General features: G+C 47.0%; 1 protein-coding gene across 1 annotated transcript in view; it reads right to left on the bottom strand.

Annotated features, from left to right (window-relative positions):
• Positions 1–6,765: 6,765 nt before the first annotated feature.
• SRD5A2 (steroid 5 alpha-reductase 2) overlaps positions 6,766–15,170 on the bottom strand; it is an 84,849-nt gene continuing 76,444 nt past the window's right edge. The window contains exons 3-5 of the mRNA XM_075063449.1: positions 13,311–13,412; positions 8,610–8,760; positions 6,766–7,562 (exon numbers count right to left, since the gene is read on the bottom strand). Of these exons, the coding sequence (XP_074919550.1) occupies positions 7,496–7,562; positions 8,610–8,760; positions 13,311–13,412 (320 nt within the window). The 3' untranslated portion in view covers positions 6,766–7,495. The remainder of the gene's footprint in view (positions 7,563–8,609; positions 8,761–13,310; positions 13,413–15,170) is intronic.

The raw sequence follows: 15,170 nt of genomic DNA on the forward strand, positions 1-15,170 counted from the left end.
ACCCCGACCTCCGGTCCCTCCACCTGACTGCGTGGCTCCTGGCTGGCTGAGCTCTGCAGAGCTGCGCTGTTCCACCCCAGTGCAGCAAGTGCTCTTGGGAAGTAGGAAACCTGCAACCAGGGCTACCTACCTGGCAAAATGGAAGAGGTTTTCCTGCTGGTGTCAATCACGAGGACTGTCACCAGCTCAGGTTCCCATCCAAGTGCTACTGGAATATCTATGGCACCTTAACAACAAGGCCTCGCGCTCTCATCCCTCCGCGTCACCTAGCGGCCATTTCCTCCTTCCATCCAGGAGAAGGCTCTTCCTCCGCCTTCTCTCACCCTATGGTCTCGAGGTTCCTCAAGGGCCTGGAGCGCCTGTATCCCCAGGTCCGCTATCCCGCCCCCTCCTGGGACCTCAATCTGGTTCTCTCGAAACTAATGGCCCTCCTTTCGAACCCTTGGCAACCTCTCTCTCCTGTACCTATCGTGGAAGGTGGCGTTCCTTGTGGCCATTACATCGGCCAGGAGAGTCTCAGAGCTTCGCGCTCTGGTGGCGGACGCACCATACACGATATTCCATAAAGACAAGGTGCAACTCCGTCCGCATCCGGCCTTTCTGCCCAAGGTGGTCTCCCCATTCCACCTAAACCAGGACATTTTCCTTCCAGTGTTTTACCCAAAACCTCATGCGTCTCGCAGAGAGCAGAGCTTGCATTCACTCGATGTTCGTCGGGCGCTGGCGTTTTACATTGACCGCGCACCCGACCCTTCCGAAAGACCTCCCAACTATTCGTTGCCGTCGCAGACAGGATGAAGGGTCACCCTGTCTCATCGCAAACAATATCATCCTGGGTGACGGCCTGCATCAAAACATGCTATGCCTTGGCTCACACTTCTCCAGGGCGAGTTACCGCTCATTCCACGAGAGCGCAAGCGTCCTCGATTGCCTTCCTCGCAAGAAGGAACTGAGGAGCGGCCGGGTCGGCAGGGGCATATATACGGTGCCGCAAAGGCGCCACGCCAGGGGGCGCCTGCCGACCCGCCGGGTGTTGCTAGGGGAAAATTCTTCCGACGAACGTGCACGTGGCGCGCGCACACCTACCTACTTGGAATGAATATGAGCAACACATCTCGAAGAACAACAGTTACGAAGGTGAGTAACCGTCTTTTCCGTGGTCCCTTACAGGGAGGACACGTGACCATCACACGTCTCCTCTGTCCAGTAACCTCCATGCCCTGTGCCCAGCCCAGGGCTGCCATGCTGCCCCCCACCACACCAGTTACCAGTGGAGGTGGGGTGGGGCCTCTGTCCTTCTCCAGCTGCACCTCCCCCAGGCAGCCAGGTCCTGGCAGGGAGCGGGAGGGAGCCACTTCTCATGGTGGCTGAAGTGACACTGTGCAGCACACCTAAGAGAGAGTCTGGCTGGGGCAACGGCCCACTCTGCTCCCAACCCAGGACAGGGGCCAGTGAGCCAGAGCTCCCCATCTTCCACCAGCACATTTCTGCCTTGCTTGGTCCCTGTTCTGGGCAGCCAGGCCCAGGCCCCTGCCCCAGCCGTGCTCTCTCAGGCAGCCTCTGCGCTGCACAGGGCAGTGACCTGAAGTGCCTGGTCCAGCCCCTTCCGCTTCCCACCTGGGCCCAGCCTCTAGGGACAGGCGCTGAACATGCTTGGGGGCAGGTGCAGCAGAAGGGAGCCCCTCCATCTCCCCCAGCAGGCCAGACAGAAATCTGGGGGGGACACTTTCTTGACCCCACATGCCCCGCCCCCCCAGGCATCACCTATGGCCCCTGTTCTCAGTAACTCCTCAGCCTTTCTGGCACTCCCTAGGCTGTATTTCAAACCACCCTTATGGTTTTCCCCTACTTAAGGGATGAGTCACCCCAGCCCTCCTGCTGGAACTGGGATTGTATTTTAGATAGTACCTCTGATTCTTTCCATCAGATAGGAGTGACCCAGCTCTGTTCCTGGAAGCTGAATATGTAACCTGGGCCAGCTGCAGGGCTTTAGCTCCCACCTTCCCATTTAGCTGACCCCATTTCCCACTTAGTCCCCAGAAGGCTCAGCATCAACAGCATAGGCTTCTGCTGTTTCACATCTGCATTACTACAAGGGAGAAAGTAGCACATATACTGATTCCCTTCCTAAAGCTTATTTCAGTTGGCTGGAGAGAGATAGGAACCTTGTCCCACCTACTCTGCAAGGTGCCTGGCACCCGACCCTTAAAGGGACATTAACAGAATTCCTCCCAAATGCTAAATTATTCCCAGGACCATTTCCTCACCCAATATCTCTTGGTCTTTGCATGTCAGACCTCCCAAAACCGTAAAGGGGCTATGCAACATGACAGTGGTGGGCTGACATCCTAGGCATTATTAGCCTTGAGGGGGCAAATCATCCCATCACAGGCTCACAATCCCAGCTGCACTTGCTGAATTAGTCAACAGTTGGTGCTAGGAGGCTGTAGCCCAGGTCCAGGTCTGAGAGCAGGCAAATTGCAGAATCCCACCCTCCCACAAAGAGGTAAAGGCCCAAGGCCTGACACCTGTGTGCGTGCACATCTGCATGTGTGGGTAGGCAACCAGGGAGATCCTAAGAAGGGACAGCAGGAGCAGCCTACCCAGCAACAGTGGCAGAAGCTACCCCCAAAAGGTACAGAAGAAAGCAGGCACATGGCATTCTCTCCCCGCCCCCCTTCTAACCTGGCAAGTGAGTTTTACAAAGAGAACTGACAGACATATGACTAAGCTATCTGTGTATTGCCAAAATAGTATAGCTCAGGGGTAGGAAAAGTCAGATTCTGAAGAACATCCATTTGAACAATGTAGAAGTAATTAAATTAACAAGGGGCTTTAGGATAAGGGATTAATTTCCCCGGATAGGTTTCTTTCTCTACATGGGGATGGATGGAGGGATAGCAGCTCAACAGAAGGTAAATAGAAGACCTATGCTCAGAGAGGAGAATCAGAGTGTCTAATAGAGAAACAGCATCCAAGCCAAATTGTTCCTCAGAGATAATGAAGGCAAAAAATGTGAATGTTGGGAAGATCCCTAAAAACATTTATTGAAAAAGAGGAAGAAAACAATGGGCTCCCCAAAATAATTATTACAATTGCTTACTAGAAAAAGACATTTGTGTTAGTTCTATTTACAAATAAAGCTGGTAGAACAAAAGGTGTTAAAACAAAGAGAGAAGGGTATTTGGTTTCAAATCTTCATGGTTGTTTATGGATAGTCTGCAACCGTAATATGTACACATGCCACCTGTAAAAGCTTGAGGGAAGGGGAGGTTGTGGTACTGAGATGCTCGTCCGTGTTTTTCCTCACACGGAGCCCTTGTTAAGAACGTAACAACGACCATACTAGGTCAGACCAAAGGTCCATCTAGCCAAATATCCTGTCTTCTGACAGTGGCCAATCCTAGGTGCCTCAGAGGGAATGAACAGAACAGGTAATCATCAAGTGATCAATTCCCTGTTGCCTATTCCCAGCCTCTGGCAAACAGAGGTTAGGGACACCATCCCTGCCCATCCTGGCTAATAGCCATTGATGCACCTATCCTTCATGAATTTATCTAGTTCTTTTTTGAACCTTGTTATAATCTTGGCCTTCACAACATCCTCTGGTAAAGAGTTCCACAGGCTGATTGTGTGAAGAAATGTTTCCTTTTGTTTGTTTTAAACGTGCTGCCTATTAATTTCATTTGGTGACCTCCAGTTCTTGTGTTATGAGGAGTAAATAACACTTCCTTATTTACTTTCTCCACACCAATCATGATTTTATAGACCTCTATCATATCCTTCTTTAGTTCTCTCTTTTCCAAGCTGAAAAGTTCCAATCTTATTAATCTCTCCTCATACAGAGGCTGTTCCATACCCCTAATCATTTTTTTTTGCCCTTTTCGGAACCTTTTCCAATTCAAATGTGTCTTTTTTGAGATGGGCGACCACATCTGTATGCATATAAATGCCACACTGGGTCCAAAGGGGTTAAAAGGCACTAATGAGCTCCAATAGGCAGCCCTGCCCCTCTGGGCCTGTCAAGCATGCTCCAGCTGGAGGAGTGGGTTAAAAGGAGCTCAGAAGCCCAAGCAAGGGGTGATGGACAGGTTTCAGGAGAGAAGAATTCTTCTTCTTCGGCAAGGCGTACAGCACGTAGAGCCTGAGCGGAAACTACAGAGTGGATAAGGCCCACAGGTAGGTCCTTCTCAAGCCACCATCCTCTTTGAGGACCAGCAGGACCTCCAAGGCCCTAGACATTTGGACTTTTTGTGAAGCTATTGAGTGTTATGGATATAGGGGCGTAATAGTGTCAGTTCCTGCCTCTCATGAGCACCCACTCTCTGGCTGATACATGCCTGCAGTCACTCAGTTTTTAACAGGGCAGCACCCACCTCTCACGAGCACCTCCTTTCTGCGTTGGTGTGAGCTGCTTTCCTTTCAGTTCCTTTCCTTACAACAGAGTGGCACCTGCCTCTCACAAGCACCTCTCTCCTCCGACCTGGCTGATGGTTCTTTCAGCAGGTCTTCAGTGACTCAGCCCTCCATCCGTGTCACACACACACTACCCTCCCCTTTCTTGGGTATACAGTCTCTAGTTCTTTCTCACAGCCCTGGTATGGGGCCATACCACCCAGGCTTCCTTCCTGGAAACATTACCTTCTTTAACAGCCCAACAGGGGTGGATCTTGGCACCCTCAGATGGCATTCTTTCAGCAGCCCTCTCTGGGCTCAGTCTTCAACCAACCAGCAGGGGCCCTCAAAGTACCATCATCTGGTCTGGCTAGGTTCTGGGCTCAGTCTGCCCACATTGACCTGTCCATGGTCCTGCTGCTCTTTGGCAGCCTTCCCTGGGCTCAATCCTGCTACCCAGCCCTCTTCAAGCTCCAGGCAGTAACTGACTACTCTTCCATGGCTACTTTCTTTTATATCTCCCTTCTGGCCCCTGATTGGTCACTCCAGCAACCCCTCAGATTGGCTACTCCCTTGCAGCCACTCTAGGCTGCCTTGAGGACTTCCCCTTGCTCTTTTCTGGGGCGGGGTGAGGCAGGGCTGTGAGGCCTCCAGCAGGGAGCCTCCAGACCTAGTCTACCCTGCCACAAGGGGCCATTCCCCAAACTGAAGGAGCATATAGGAAGTAGCCCAGAGCAGCAGAATTAGACGAAGCTTGAGTGTGGGTGTAGGGAAACAGACAGTGGTGTCCCTGCCCTTGAAATTCCCAAATATCATTGGTGAGGGAGGAGAGAATAGAGACAAATTCCCTCCCCAGACCCCGGTCCTCTTTCCCTGAACTGCCAGTCAACTTTAAATATGCTGTGGTGTGCCCTTCGTTCAGGGCATCATTGCTTGATAAGAACAGTCTGGCCAAGAATTGCCCACTGATTAAACTTCCATTCTTGGGAAAGGTCAATGCCAGTAGCATCTCACCGCTTCTGTTTTTTTCTCAATCAATTCCCACCAGCAGACTTAGGTATGGCAGTGGCAGCAGCAGGAATCCAGCTGATATTGTTGCCTAAAACTTTTGAGGCAATGGACAAAGATCTATCTACCTAGAACTGTTTTCCATGGGATGTGGTGGCATAACTAAGGTGACAAAATGCAATGAAACTAAAAACATGTAAAATATAGGCTTGCTTACTATCATGCTGGGATGCAAATAAATCTCTGTTGATGGTATCTAAGATCATGTAATAGTCTCTCCATGGAAGCTCTGAGACATTTTAAGCTGACTAGACAGGGCCAGAGAAAACAAACTCAAGGGAATAATCCTGCACTGGCAGAAAAGGGTAGTTTAGATGAGCTAATAGGCCTTTTCTATCTCTAATTTCTCTGTCATTCATAAAACATTATACTGGATCCCATCAATAGTGAGTCTAGTTCACCTAGCGAACCACATCCTAAATAACTGCATTGAAAGGATTAAAATAATTTAACAAAAGCAAAAATAAATTTGTGGCACTTGTATGACATTTGTCACCACTGCATTGATCACTCTGCTTGTGTGTTGTAGCTATCCCATTCCCCACCGTCCAACCTTCTGTCTGTTTTGTTTATTTAGATTGTAAGCTCTTTGGGACTGGGACTGTCTCTCATATGTTTTTATAGTGCCTAGCACAATGGGTCCCCATTCTCAGTTGGCCCTGTGCACTATCATAGTAAACATAATAAATAATAATACCAAAACGACGGGAGACTGCCGTGGAAAAGAAACTGAGAGCAAACTGGAAATTGTGTTTGGCCCCCCCAACACTATTCCTATAAAAAACAGTTACAGACTGAGACAGCTCACTGTTTTCCATAAACTTTATTGTACTGTATATAAAATTGCATACAATCAATCCAAAGGCAATTTTCAGAGGCACATAATGTGTTTAGATTGTGGGAGTCTGACCTTTGTCTTCCCCATCTACTGGGATAATTACTGTGATCTATATTATGCTCTAATAAGTAACTAACAATATCAGGGTTTTTTGGGAACTGTGTTCCTATTGGAATTGGTGAAACTTTAGGAAAAATTCCTTACTACCTTCTGAAATTAGCAGGCAAGGCTGGCTCCAGGGTTTTTGGTGCCCCAAGCAGCAAACAAACAAACAAACAAACAAACAAACAAAAAGCCGCCATTGCAATCTGCGGGACTTCGGCGGCAGCTCTACCGCTGCCGCTTCAATCTTCGGCGGCAGTTCGGCATCTGGTCCTTCGCTCTGACAGGGAGTGAGGGACCTGCCGCCGTATTGCCTCCAAAGAGCCAGACCTGCAGCCCCTCACCGTTGACCGCCCCACGCACCTGCTTGTTGGGCTGGTGCCTGGAGCTGGCCCTGTTAGCAGGAGACACGCTGAGCTTCTGTGGAAATTCAACAATATTCCTGTGTCAGTTCAGAAGATGGAGAATATCTGACAATGTTCTGCTCAGACAAAATTAAGTACTGGCATCAGAGAACATCTTCAATCACTAGAAGATGTCTTATGTGGTTTTTATTTTTGTCCTACTTTCAGCACCTCTGGTCTTTGTAAGAATGGCAATAGAGGGTGGACAGCTTTTACATGTCTGAAAAGAATTTGGGTTTGCAAGACAAAAATCCTGAGGTAGGTGTGAATGCTTTAACGAACAACATAATGATCCCTGATGGTGAAATAGTAGTAGTCTAGCCATAGAAAAGTTATTGTTTAAAGAGGTAACACAGATATTGTACCTGATTTTCTACTCTGATACATTAGTGTTAAACCAATGTAACTCCAATGACATAAATAGGGTTACATTGGTGTAACTCCCTTGACAATCATGCCCATTGTTTGGCAGGGCTCCCTTTGCACATTCAGCTACCTCAGTGTCTCCAAGTAAAGTTATCTGTTGTACCTACTGTAGTTAAACACAAGAACATTAGTTCAGAATTACATTACTGATCATTTAAATCAACAATATTGTTTTACACAAGTTTTTTACAGTGAAACCTCAGTTTACAATTAGGCTATGTAAACCCCCCCTAAAAAACAAAGGAGTCCTCATTTGCAGACTTTAAAAAATGAAAGGAATCAGGGCTTTCCTTGATTTTGGATAGTCTGTAAACATCCTGAGATAGTACCTGAAAGACAATAAATGAGAGTGAAACTGCATGTATGCCAGAAAACTTCACTTATTGCTTTAACAAAGCTTAATCTTCCTCCATCCTGCAATCCCCCCAAAATGCCTCACTTTGTAACCAATTTCAGTAACTGTACAAAAGGGACGTTTTAAAAGATTTACAGAAAAGTAACGTTAAATATCAAAACTTAATATAATGTTAAAGTTATGACTTAAATCTGAATTCTTGCAGTATCTTTTGTAGCGCTAAGGGCAAAATCCCACTCTTACTCACACCAATGTAAATCCAAAGTAAATTGCTAGGATCTGATTCACATTTACATTATAGCCCCTTTACACTGCTGTGGCAGTCAAAAGAGGCCTTTAATATGGGTGGAGATGTAATGTAGTTTACAGTCACTTTAAGCCCCTTTACACTGCCAGAGCTGTGTAAAGGGGTTTAATGTAAATGACAGTCAGGCTCATTGACTTTTTTGGAGTTACAGTTTACTGCTGTGTTTATTTCACCCCAAAATGTCCAGGTATGGATCACTAATGGTAGCTAAGAACTGCTATTGGCCTGGACTAAAGCACTTTCCTTGACTGCTGCCTCATGGAAGCTGTAGAGGCTTGTAGGAATGCTCAGCAATAGAGGCTGTTACCTTTGCTGATGGAACATTTTCTTCCATTTGAGTGTTGACTCTATAATTCACATTAATGGGGTCTGATTTTCAGGGCATGGATGGTCAATATTTTCTAAAAATCAGGCCCCATTAAGGTATTTCAAGTTGGGCCCCCCAAAATCAATGTACCCAAAACCCTAAGTCACTTTTAAAAATGAAGGCTCTAGAAAATATAATGAGGGAATCAACTGAAAACTCCACTTGGTAAACACTACCACATCATGCTTTTTCCTGATGTCCCCACATTAAATGTTCTTTACATTGAATAGTGAGGCATTTCTGCTTCAATATACAGTACTGAGCATTTCAACTTTATCCTGAATTCCACCCCCATCCCTGGGATTATGCAAGTGTAGGAAAGCATGAAGCAATCTTGGTTTTGATACCTGTGATGATGATAAGCACGTGGCCCAATGAAGCACAGTGTAAAAAGTGCAAATGCAAAGGCTGGTATGGACCAGGTTGCTATGGCATAGCCAAACCATTCCACTATCTCACCAAAGAAATTAGCTCCAGATACATATGTGAACAGTCCCCCTGCATTCAAAAAAAGTCACAAGTGCAAATAAGAAGAGTGAAAACTAATTACCCTCAGTTCAAATCAACAACAAAACTTAGCAGAGTGGAGCTTGTAAGTCACACTTTTCACATTCAGAAAGCTTGATTTTCCTCCCACTGAACCCATGTCAATCAATGAATAATTCCATTGAAGCCAGTAGAATTATACTAAAAACTGGCACAAGTGAGAGGAGAAATAAGTCCACAGACTTCAAACTACTTTACAAACATCAATTCTCACAGCTAAAGACAGGCCTGAACCTATTTCACAGATCAAACTTGGTGGAATAGGGCCTGCGTGATGCAGACGGTCAATCTAAATGATTGAATGGTCACTTCTGGCCTTAAAAATCTATCAATCTATGAACTTTGGGGAGCTCAAATTCTGGATCTATATTTTGGAGCTAGAGTCCTTTGCTACTCACCAAACCCATGTTAGGGTAAATTAGTAACTGATGCAGAAAGAGGTTACCAGAGGCAACAAGCCAACAGAAGGAGTCAGAGTCAAGATCATAATTAGAACCAGAAAGATCCTAGATCCCCATTGTGAGCTCAGACCATTTCTCTCTCAAGGACAAGACACTCCCAAATCACTTTTCTCCAAAGGGGACAGACGATGGAGCAGGAAAGGGGTTGATGAGCAGGTTTTGCAATGGCAAAACATAGATCCAGAATACTGGTCAGGGCAATTTTTACACAACAGGCCATAGATTCATCCAGGGAACATGCCATAGACAGGGGAGCATGACACAGAAGAAGTCTTCAGCTCTTTTGCCCTGTGTTGGATCATTTCCACCTGCCAATCAGAAAGGAATTAAAGCACTCATCTGGGCACACTCAGCATCAACCCAGCACACATGTGAGGCTTGATTGCTACTCAGTGCTGACTGCAACTCAGAGTTCCCCTGAGCCTTGGAAGCAGGGGGCTCTGACCAAGAATACAGCTTGAGAGTCTAGGCTACCGAGGGCCTCTTAGAAAGAAGGAGTGTCAGTACTTCTTCTATATTCTTTTGTTCTCTATGTTTTCCTGAAGGCCTAGGTGTAGGGAGAGCGGTATAGGAGTAGAGAATGCTTATGTCCCAACCCTGACGTAAGAGTAAATTAGAGGGAGATTTGAATCCTGTGCACCTGAGAAACGAAGAACCCAAGTAGCATAGATCCAGAGCAATGGTGCAAGTGGCTGGCTGACAGGGAGCCAGCCACAGCAGTCAACCCAGCAATGGGAGTTTCAGCAGCAACCGTTGCAACGGGCCACTCAACAACAGCTCCAGACAACCCAACAGCATCAGCTGCTGTTCGAGATGGTGACCCAGCAGAAAGACCTGAAACAAAACCTGGTACAACCGTTACTTGTGGGGCAACAGGTGGCCAACACAGCCAGGGATCCAGCGGCCAGTAAAGCTGACTAAGATGGGGCCTGATTTGTGTTTTAAAAGATTTACACTAAAGTAACATTTAACGTAAAACCTTATTATAATGTTAGAATTATGACTTAAATCTTAATTCTTCATCTGATTTGTGTTTTAAAATATGACCCTGAGGTTTTCTTGACCACTTTCAAGCAGGTCCAGGAGCAGGCCTCCAGAGCACTTGGCTCTTGTGCTCACCCCCTACCTGACTGACAACTTGCTGAGAGCTTGACCCTGTGGCTGCTTAGGAGAGGGCCGTCTCTAGTGGGGTCCAGAGCCTGGGACATAGGTCCCAAATTTCTAATATGCCAGAGGGTGTCCCCCCCAGCTCTGCCCAGGCTCTGCCCCCACTCCACCCTTTCCCCCAAGGCCCTATCCCCACCCTGTTACTTCCTACCCCCACCCCACCTCTTCCTGCCCCTTTTCCCCCCCACCCCTCTCTTTAGCATGCTGCATCCTCGCTTCCCTCCCCTCCCCACCACCGCTCCTGACTCAGCGAAACATCTGATCCACAGTAGGCAGAGGGGGAGGGAAGGGGAGGCACTGATCAGCGGGGCTGCAGGTGGGCAGGAGGCGCTCGGGGGAGGGGAAGGTTCTCATAGGTGGGATTCTCCTCACTCCTCCCTGCCTGACTGCCCACCTGCTGCTCACCTCCCCATTTGCCTTCTCACCCTGCTCGCCCACCTGCCTCCCACCTCACCTCCCCACCCACCTCCTGCGGGTCCCACCAAAGTGCGGGCCTGAGGCAGTCGCTCCGATTTGCCACACCCAAGGGACGGCTTTGGCTTGGGATTACACGGTTATTAAGTCTGCCATGCTGGACTTTCTCTATATCAGCAAAGAGGTGCCCCTCCACCACTTCTGTATGCAAATGTGTACCCAAGGAGTCCAGCCAAAGGTGGTGGCCCAAAAACTGAAGGACCATTGCTGGTAGTGGTTACAGTTGGAGGAGAAAACTGGAGCTCAAGTTGCCAAGTTAGTACTTGTAAAGCAGTTCATACAAATATTCCTCACTCAGGTATGGGAGTGGGTACTGAGGCATCAGCCAACGGCATTAACAACGGTGGTGCAATTGATGGAAAACTTTTTGGCTGCTATGGAACCTCCAGAGACAGATGGAAGGGGACAACCTAGGGCTTAGAAGCTGACTCAGCCTGAAGTGAAGCCTGGTCAGGTGAAGGCACCCCATGCTGATCAGGACAAATACCCTTGTCTTCAGTCTCTCAGTGAGTCACAGCAACAGGCCAGGAAGGGCCCAGACAAAAATCTAACCTGGACAGTTGATTCACAGCCCTGCTAATGAGTGGGGGTTACTACAGACTTAGATGCCAGACCCCTACAACAAGCAGGGTCATCGCTGAACAAGAAGATGGGCTCAGACCACAATATGGTGATCTTTTTCTCATGTAGGCAACTGGGACACATCTGAAGAGAATGCCCCATGATGGAGTATGAGTATGCCCAGATGTGGACAACAGAAAGCAGAGCAAGGCAGAAACAGCCCACCAAAATAACAGCACTTGGATTGATTAATGGGACAAAAGTGCATGGTCTGTTGGACTCCAGATGTAGCCACACCTTGGTCCAGTCTCCCCTGGCTGTGGTAGAAGGGGTCACAAGTGAGATAATCTTCCTCCAGTGCATTCATGGAGATGTGAAGGCCTGCCCCAGGAGATGACTATAGTTAACTGTTGGTCAGCATATGGATGCCCTCCTGGTAGCTCCTTCCTCAACACTGGCACTATCCTGTCATTACTGGTCAGGACAGGCAATATTTTTGGGAAATTATTCACAAAGTAGGAAAACTGGAGACTGTGACCTCTGACCTAGTCTTGGCACCTGGTTCAAGATCCATGTGACCGCCATACAGGTTGCAGACAGAAGAGGTAACTGGGGGATTGCCGTTAGCACCACAGGCACTCGTTGTACAGAAAACAGGATGGCTCTAGCACACAGAAGGGGAGCATGAACATCATTAGGGCCCAGCATCCAGCTGCAGAGTCAGCGGAGCCAAGTTGCATCCTCATTCAGCTGGACAGATCTACGCTTGCTGAAATGTTCAGGGACAGTGGCACTACACCCATAGGCACTCCCAACCCCGCATCCACCACCACGTGCCTTCTTATTGCATCCCCATCATTTTCTGCAGGGAAGCATAGAAATTCTGCAGAGGGACATGAATTCTGCATGCACACAGTAGTGCAGAATTCCCCAAGGAGTATATGCTGTGCTACTTGTCTCTCGAACCCAATATTTTTAGAGTACATCATCATGCAGGAAAGAAACGCAGCAATGTAGACTTCTTTTATGGGAAGTGGGGGATTCAGACTTGGATGATGGGATTCTGATCTCCATCTTAAGGGGTTGGGTATGTGTTGGGACAAATCCTCTGGGCACAATCAGACTCGACACAGTGCACCTCATGAGACTTGTCAAGCCTGGAAGTTGTCAAGTTCTTGATATGGAGGATCCCTGCTCAATGCAGGGCAGCACTCTGAAGGAGCAGGATGGCAACTCAGAACTCTCAGCTCCTGGAAGCAGAGGTTACTGACCCAGGCTTGAAAGTCTTGGCTGCTCAGGCCCTCTCAGAAAGGAGGGCTGGTACTTTTCTCTTTGGCTTCTTGAAGGCCTAGGACTCTGCTTTTTATGGGCTGTGGAAGCAGACTGAGTTTTTATTTGTACTACTTTAACTCCCCTGCCAGGGGGCAGATGCCCTGAACTCCAAGACAGGAGCAACACCTGCCCTCCCCTTAAGGGGGTGCTAGAGAGGTATAGCCTACGACACTTCCTATCTCGCAGCTGGGCACTCCCCAAAAACCCAAGTTGTGCAAACTTCACATAGAAAGTGTTCTTCAGGGCTCAGAAGGTAGGAGTGGCCTGCTGAACTCTCCCCGTCATCTGCAAAATTCAGGCCAAAGATGTATGATTACTATGCCCCTGCAATTAATTCATGCTGTAGGGGGGAACATCTGGGCCAAGTATCCATGTGAAACTAATGGCTCCAAATAACTTTAAGAGCTTTGTGTTTTGATGTATATTTTACTTTTGCTAGACCCCTCCCCCCTACTATTTATCCAGTGGTGCTACTCTTTTTGGGTGACGGGCATAAGGAGAACGTACCTTGTGGAATCTTGTAAGTATGGTCTCCAGGTTTCCTTAGCTGGCGTAGCAGGATGTCACTGTGAATATTGATTCCCATGCCAAACAAAAACAACAGAACACCTACAGAATGAAAATGACATATTGATTGGTGTGATAGCTCCTGGTTTGGCTAATTATAGAATCATAGAAATGTACAACTAGAAGGGACCTCAGGGGGTCAACAAGTCCAGCCCTCTAAACTGAAGCTGGACCAAGTGTCAGGTCAGCTGGGCAACCAGCCTTGTTTGGAGCAGGAACAGGCTGGAGTAGGAGCAGTCTTTCAGAACCACTATGCTGCTGGAAGTAACCCTGACAAGATAGTGACATTGAGCAGAGTGCTTTCATTGGGAGTCTATATTTCTGCTTTGGGGTCACTTGGTTAGACCCTTGCTTGTGGATTGGCTGGAGCCTTACTATTCGCAGGAAATTACTTCAGATGACTCATCAGGCTCAGAACATTCATCACACTAAGTAGAGCTAGACCATCCCTGTCAGGTGTTTGTCCAACCTTTTTTAAAATCCTTCAATGATGAGGAGTCCACAACCTCCCTTGGAAGCCTATTCCTGGCTTTAAATACCCTTAGAAAGTTTTCCTGCTATCTAACCTAAATCTTCCTTGCTGCAGATTAAGTCCATTACTTCTTGTCCTACCTTCAGTTGATGTGGAGAGCAATTGATCGCTGTCCTCTTTAAAACAATCTTGAACATATTTGAAGTCTGTTATCAAGTCCTCCCTCAGTTTTCTTTTCTGAAGATTAAACATGTCCAGTTTCTAAACCTTCCTTAATAGGTTATCTAAACTTTTTATCATTTTTGTGCTCTCTGTTGGACTCTGCAATTTACCCACATCTTTCCTAAAGAGTACTCTAACTGAGGTCTCACCAGTGCCAAGCAGAGCAAGACAATTACCTCCCATGCTTACACAGGACACTCCTGTTAATACATCCCAGAATGATATTAACCTTTTCCACAGCTGCATCATAGCCAATTTGTGCTCCTCTACAGCCCCCAGATTCTCTTCTACAGTACCACTGCCTACCCAGTTATTCCCCATTTTGTAGTTGTGCATTTGAGTTTTCCTTCCTAAAGGCACTACTTTGCCCTTATCTCTGTTGAGATTCATCTTGTCAATTTCAGACCAATTTCCCCAATTTGTCAAGGTCATTTTGAATTCTAACTTTGTCCTCCAAGTGTTTACAAGCCCTCTTAGCTTGAAGTCATCTTCAAATTTTATAAGCATGCACTCCACTCTATTATCAAAGTCACTAATGAAAATATAGAATAGTACTGGACCCAGGACTGACCCCTGTGGGGCCCTACTAGATATGTCCTACCAATTTGACAGTGAACGATTGATAACTACTCTTTGGATATGGTTCTTCAACCATTTGTGCAACCAATATACAGTAATTTCATCTAGACCACACTTCCCTAATTTGCTTGTGAGAATGTCATGTGGAACTGTGTAAAAAAGCCTTACTAAAATCAAGGTATATCACATCTTCCACCTATCCACTAGGCCAGTAACTCTGTCAAAGAAGGAAATTAGGTTAGTTTGGCATGATTATTCTTGACAAATCCATACTGGCTATTGTTTATAACCCTATTATTCTCTAGGTGCATGCAAATTGATTGTTAAACAATTTGTTTCAGTATCTTTCCAGGTATCCAAGTTAGAATGACTAGACCACAATTCCCTAGGTTCTCTTTGTTCCCTTTTTTAAAATAGGTACTATGTTTGCCCTGCTCCAGTCCTCTGGGACCTTGCCGTCCTCCATGAGTCCTCAAAGATTGCTTCAGATAGTTCCTTAAGTAACCTAGGGTGAATTTCATCAGGTC

The sequence above is a fragment of the Chelonoidis abingdonii genome, chromosome 3 (genome assembly GCF_003597395.2).
Source record: "Chelonoidis abingdonii isolate Lonesome George chromosome 3, CheloAbing_2.0, whole genome shotgun sequence".
Lineage (NCBI taxonomy): Eukaryota > Metazoa > Chordata > Testudines > Testudinidae > Chelonoidis > Chelonoidis abingdonii.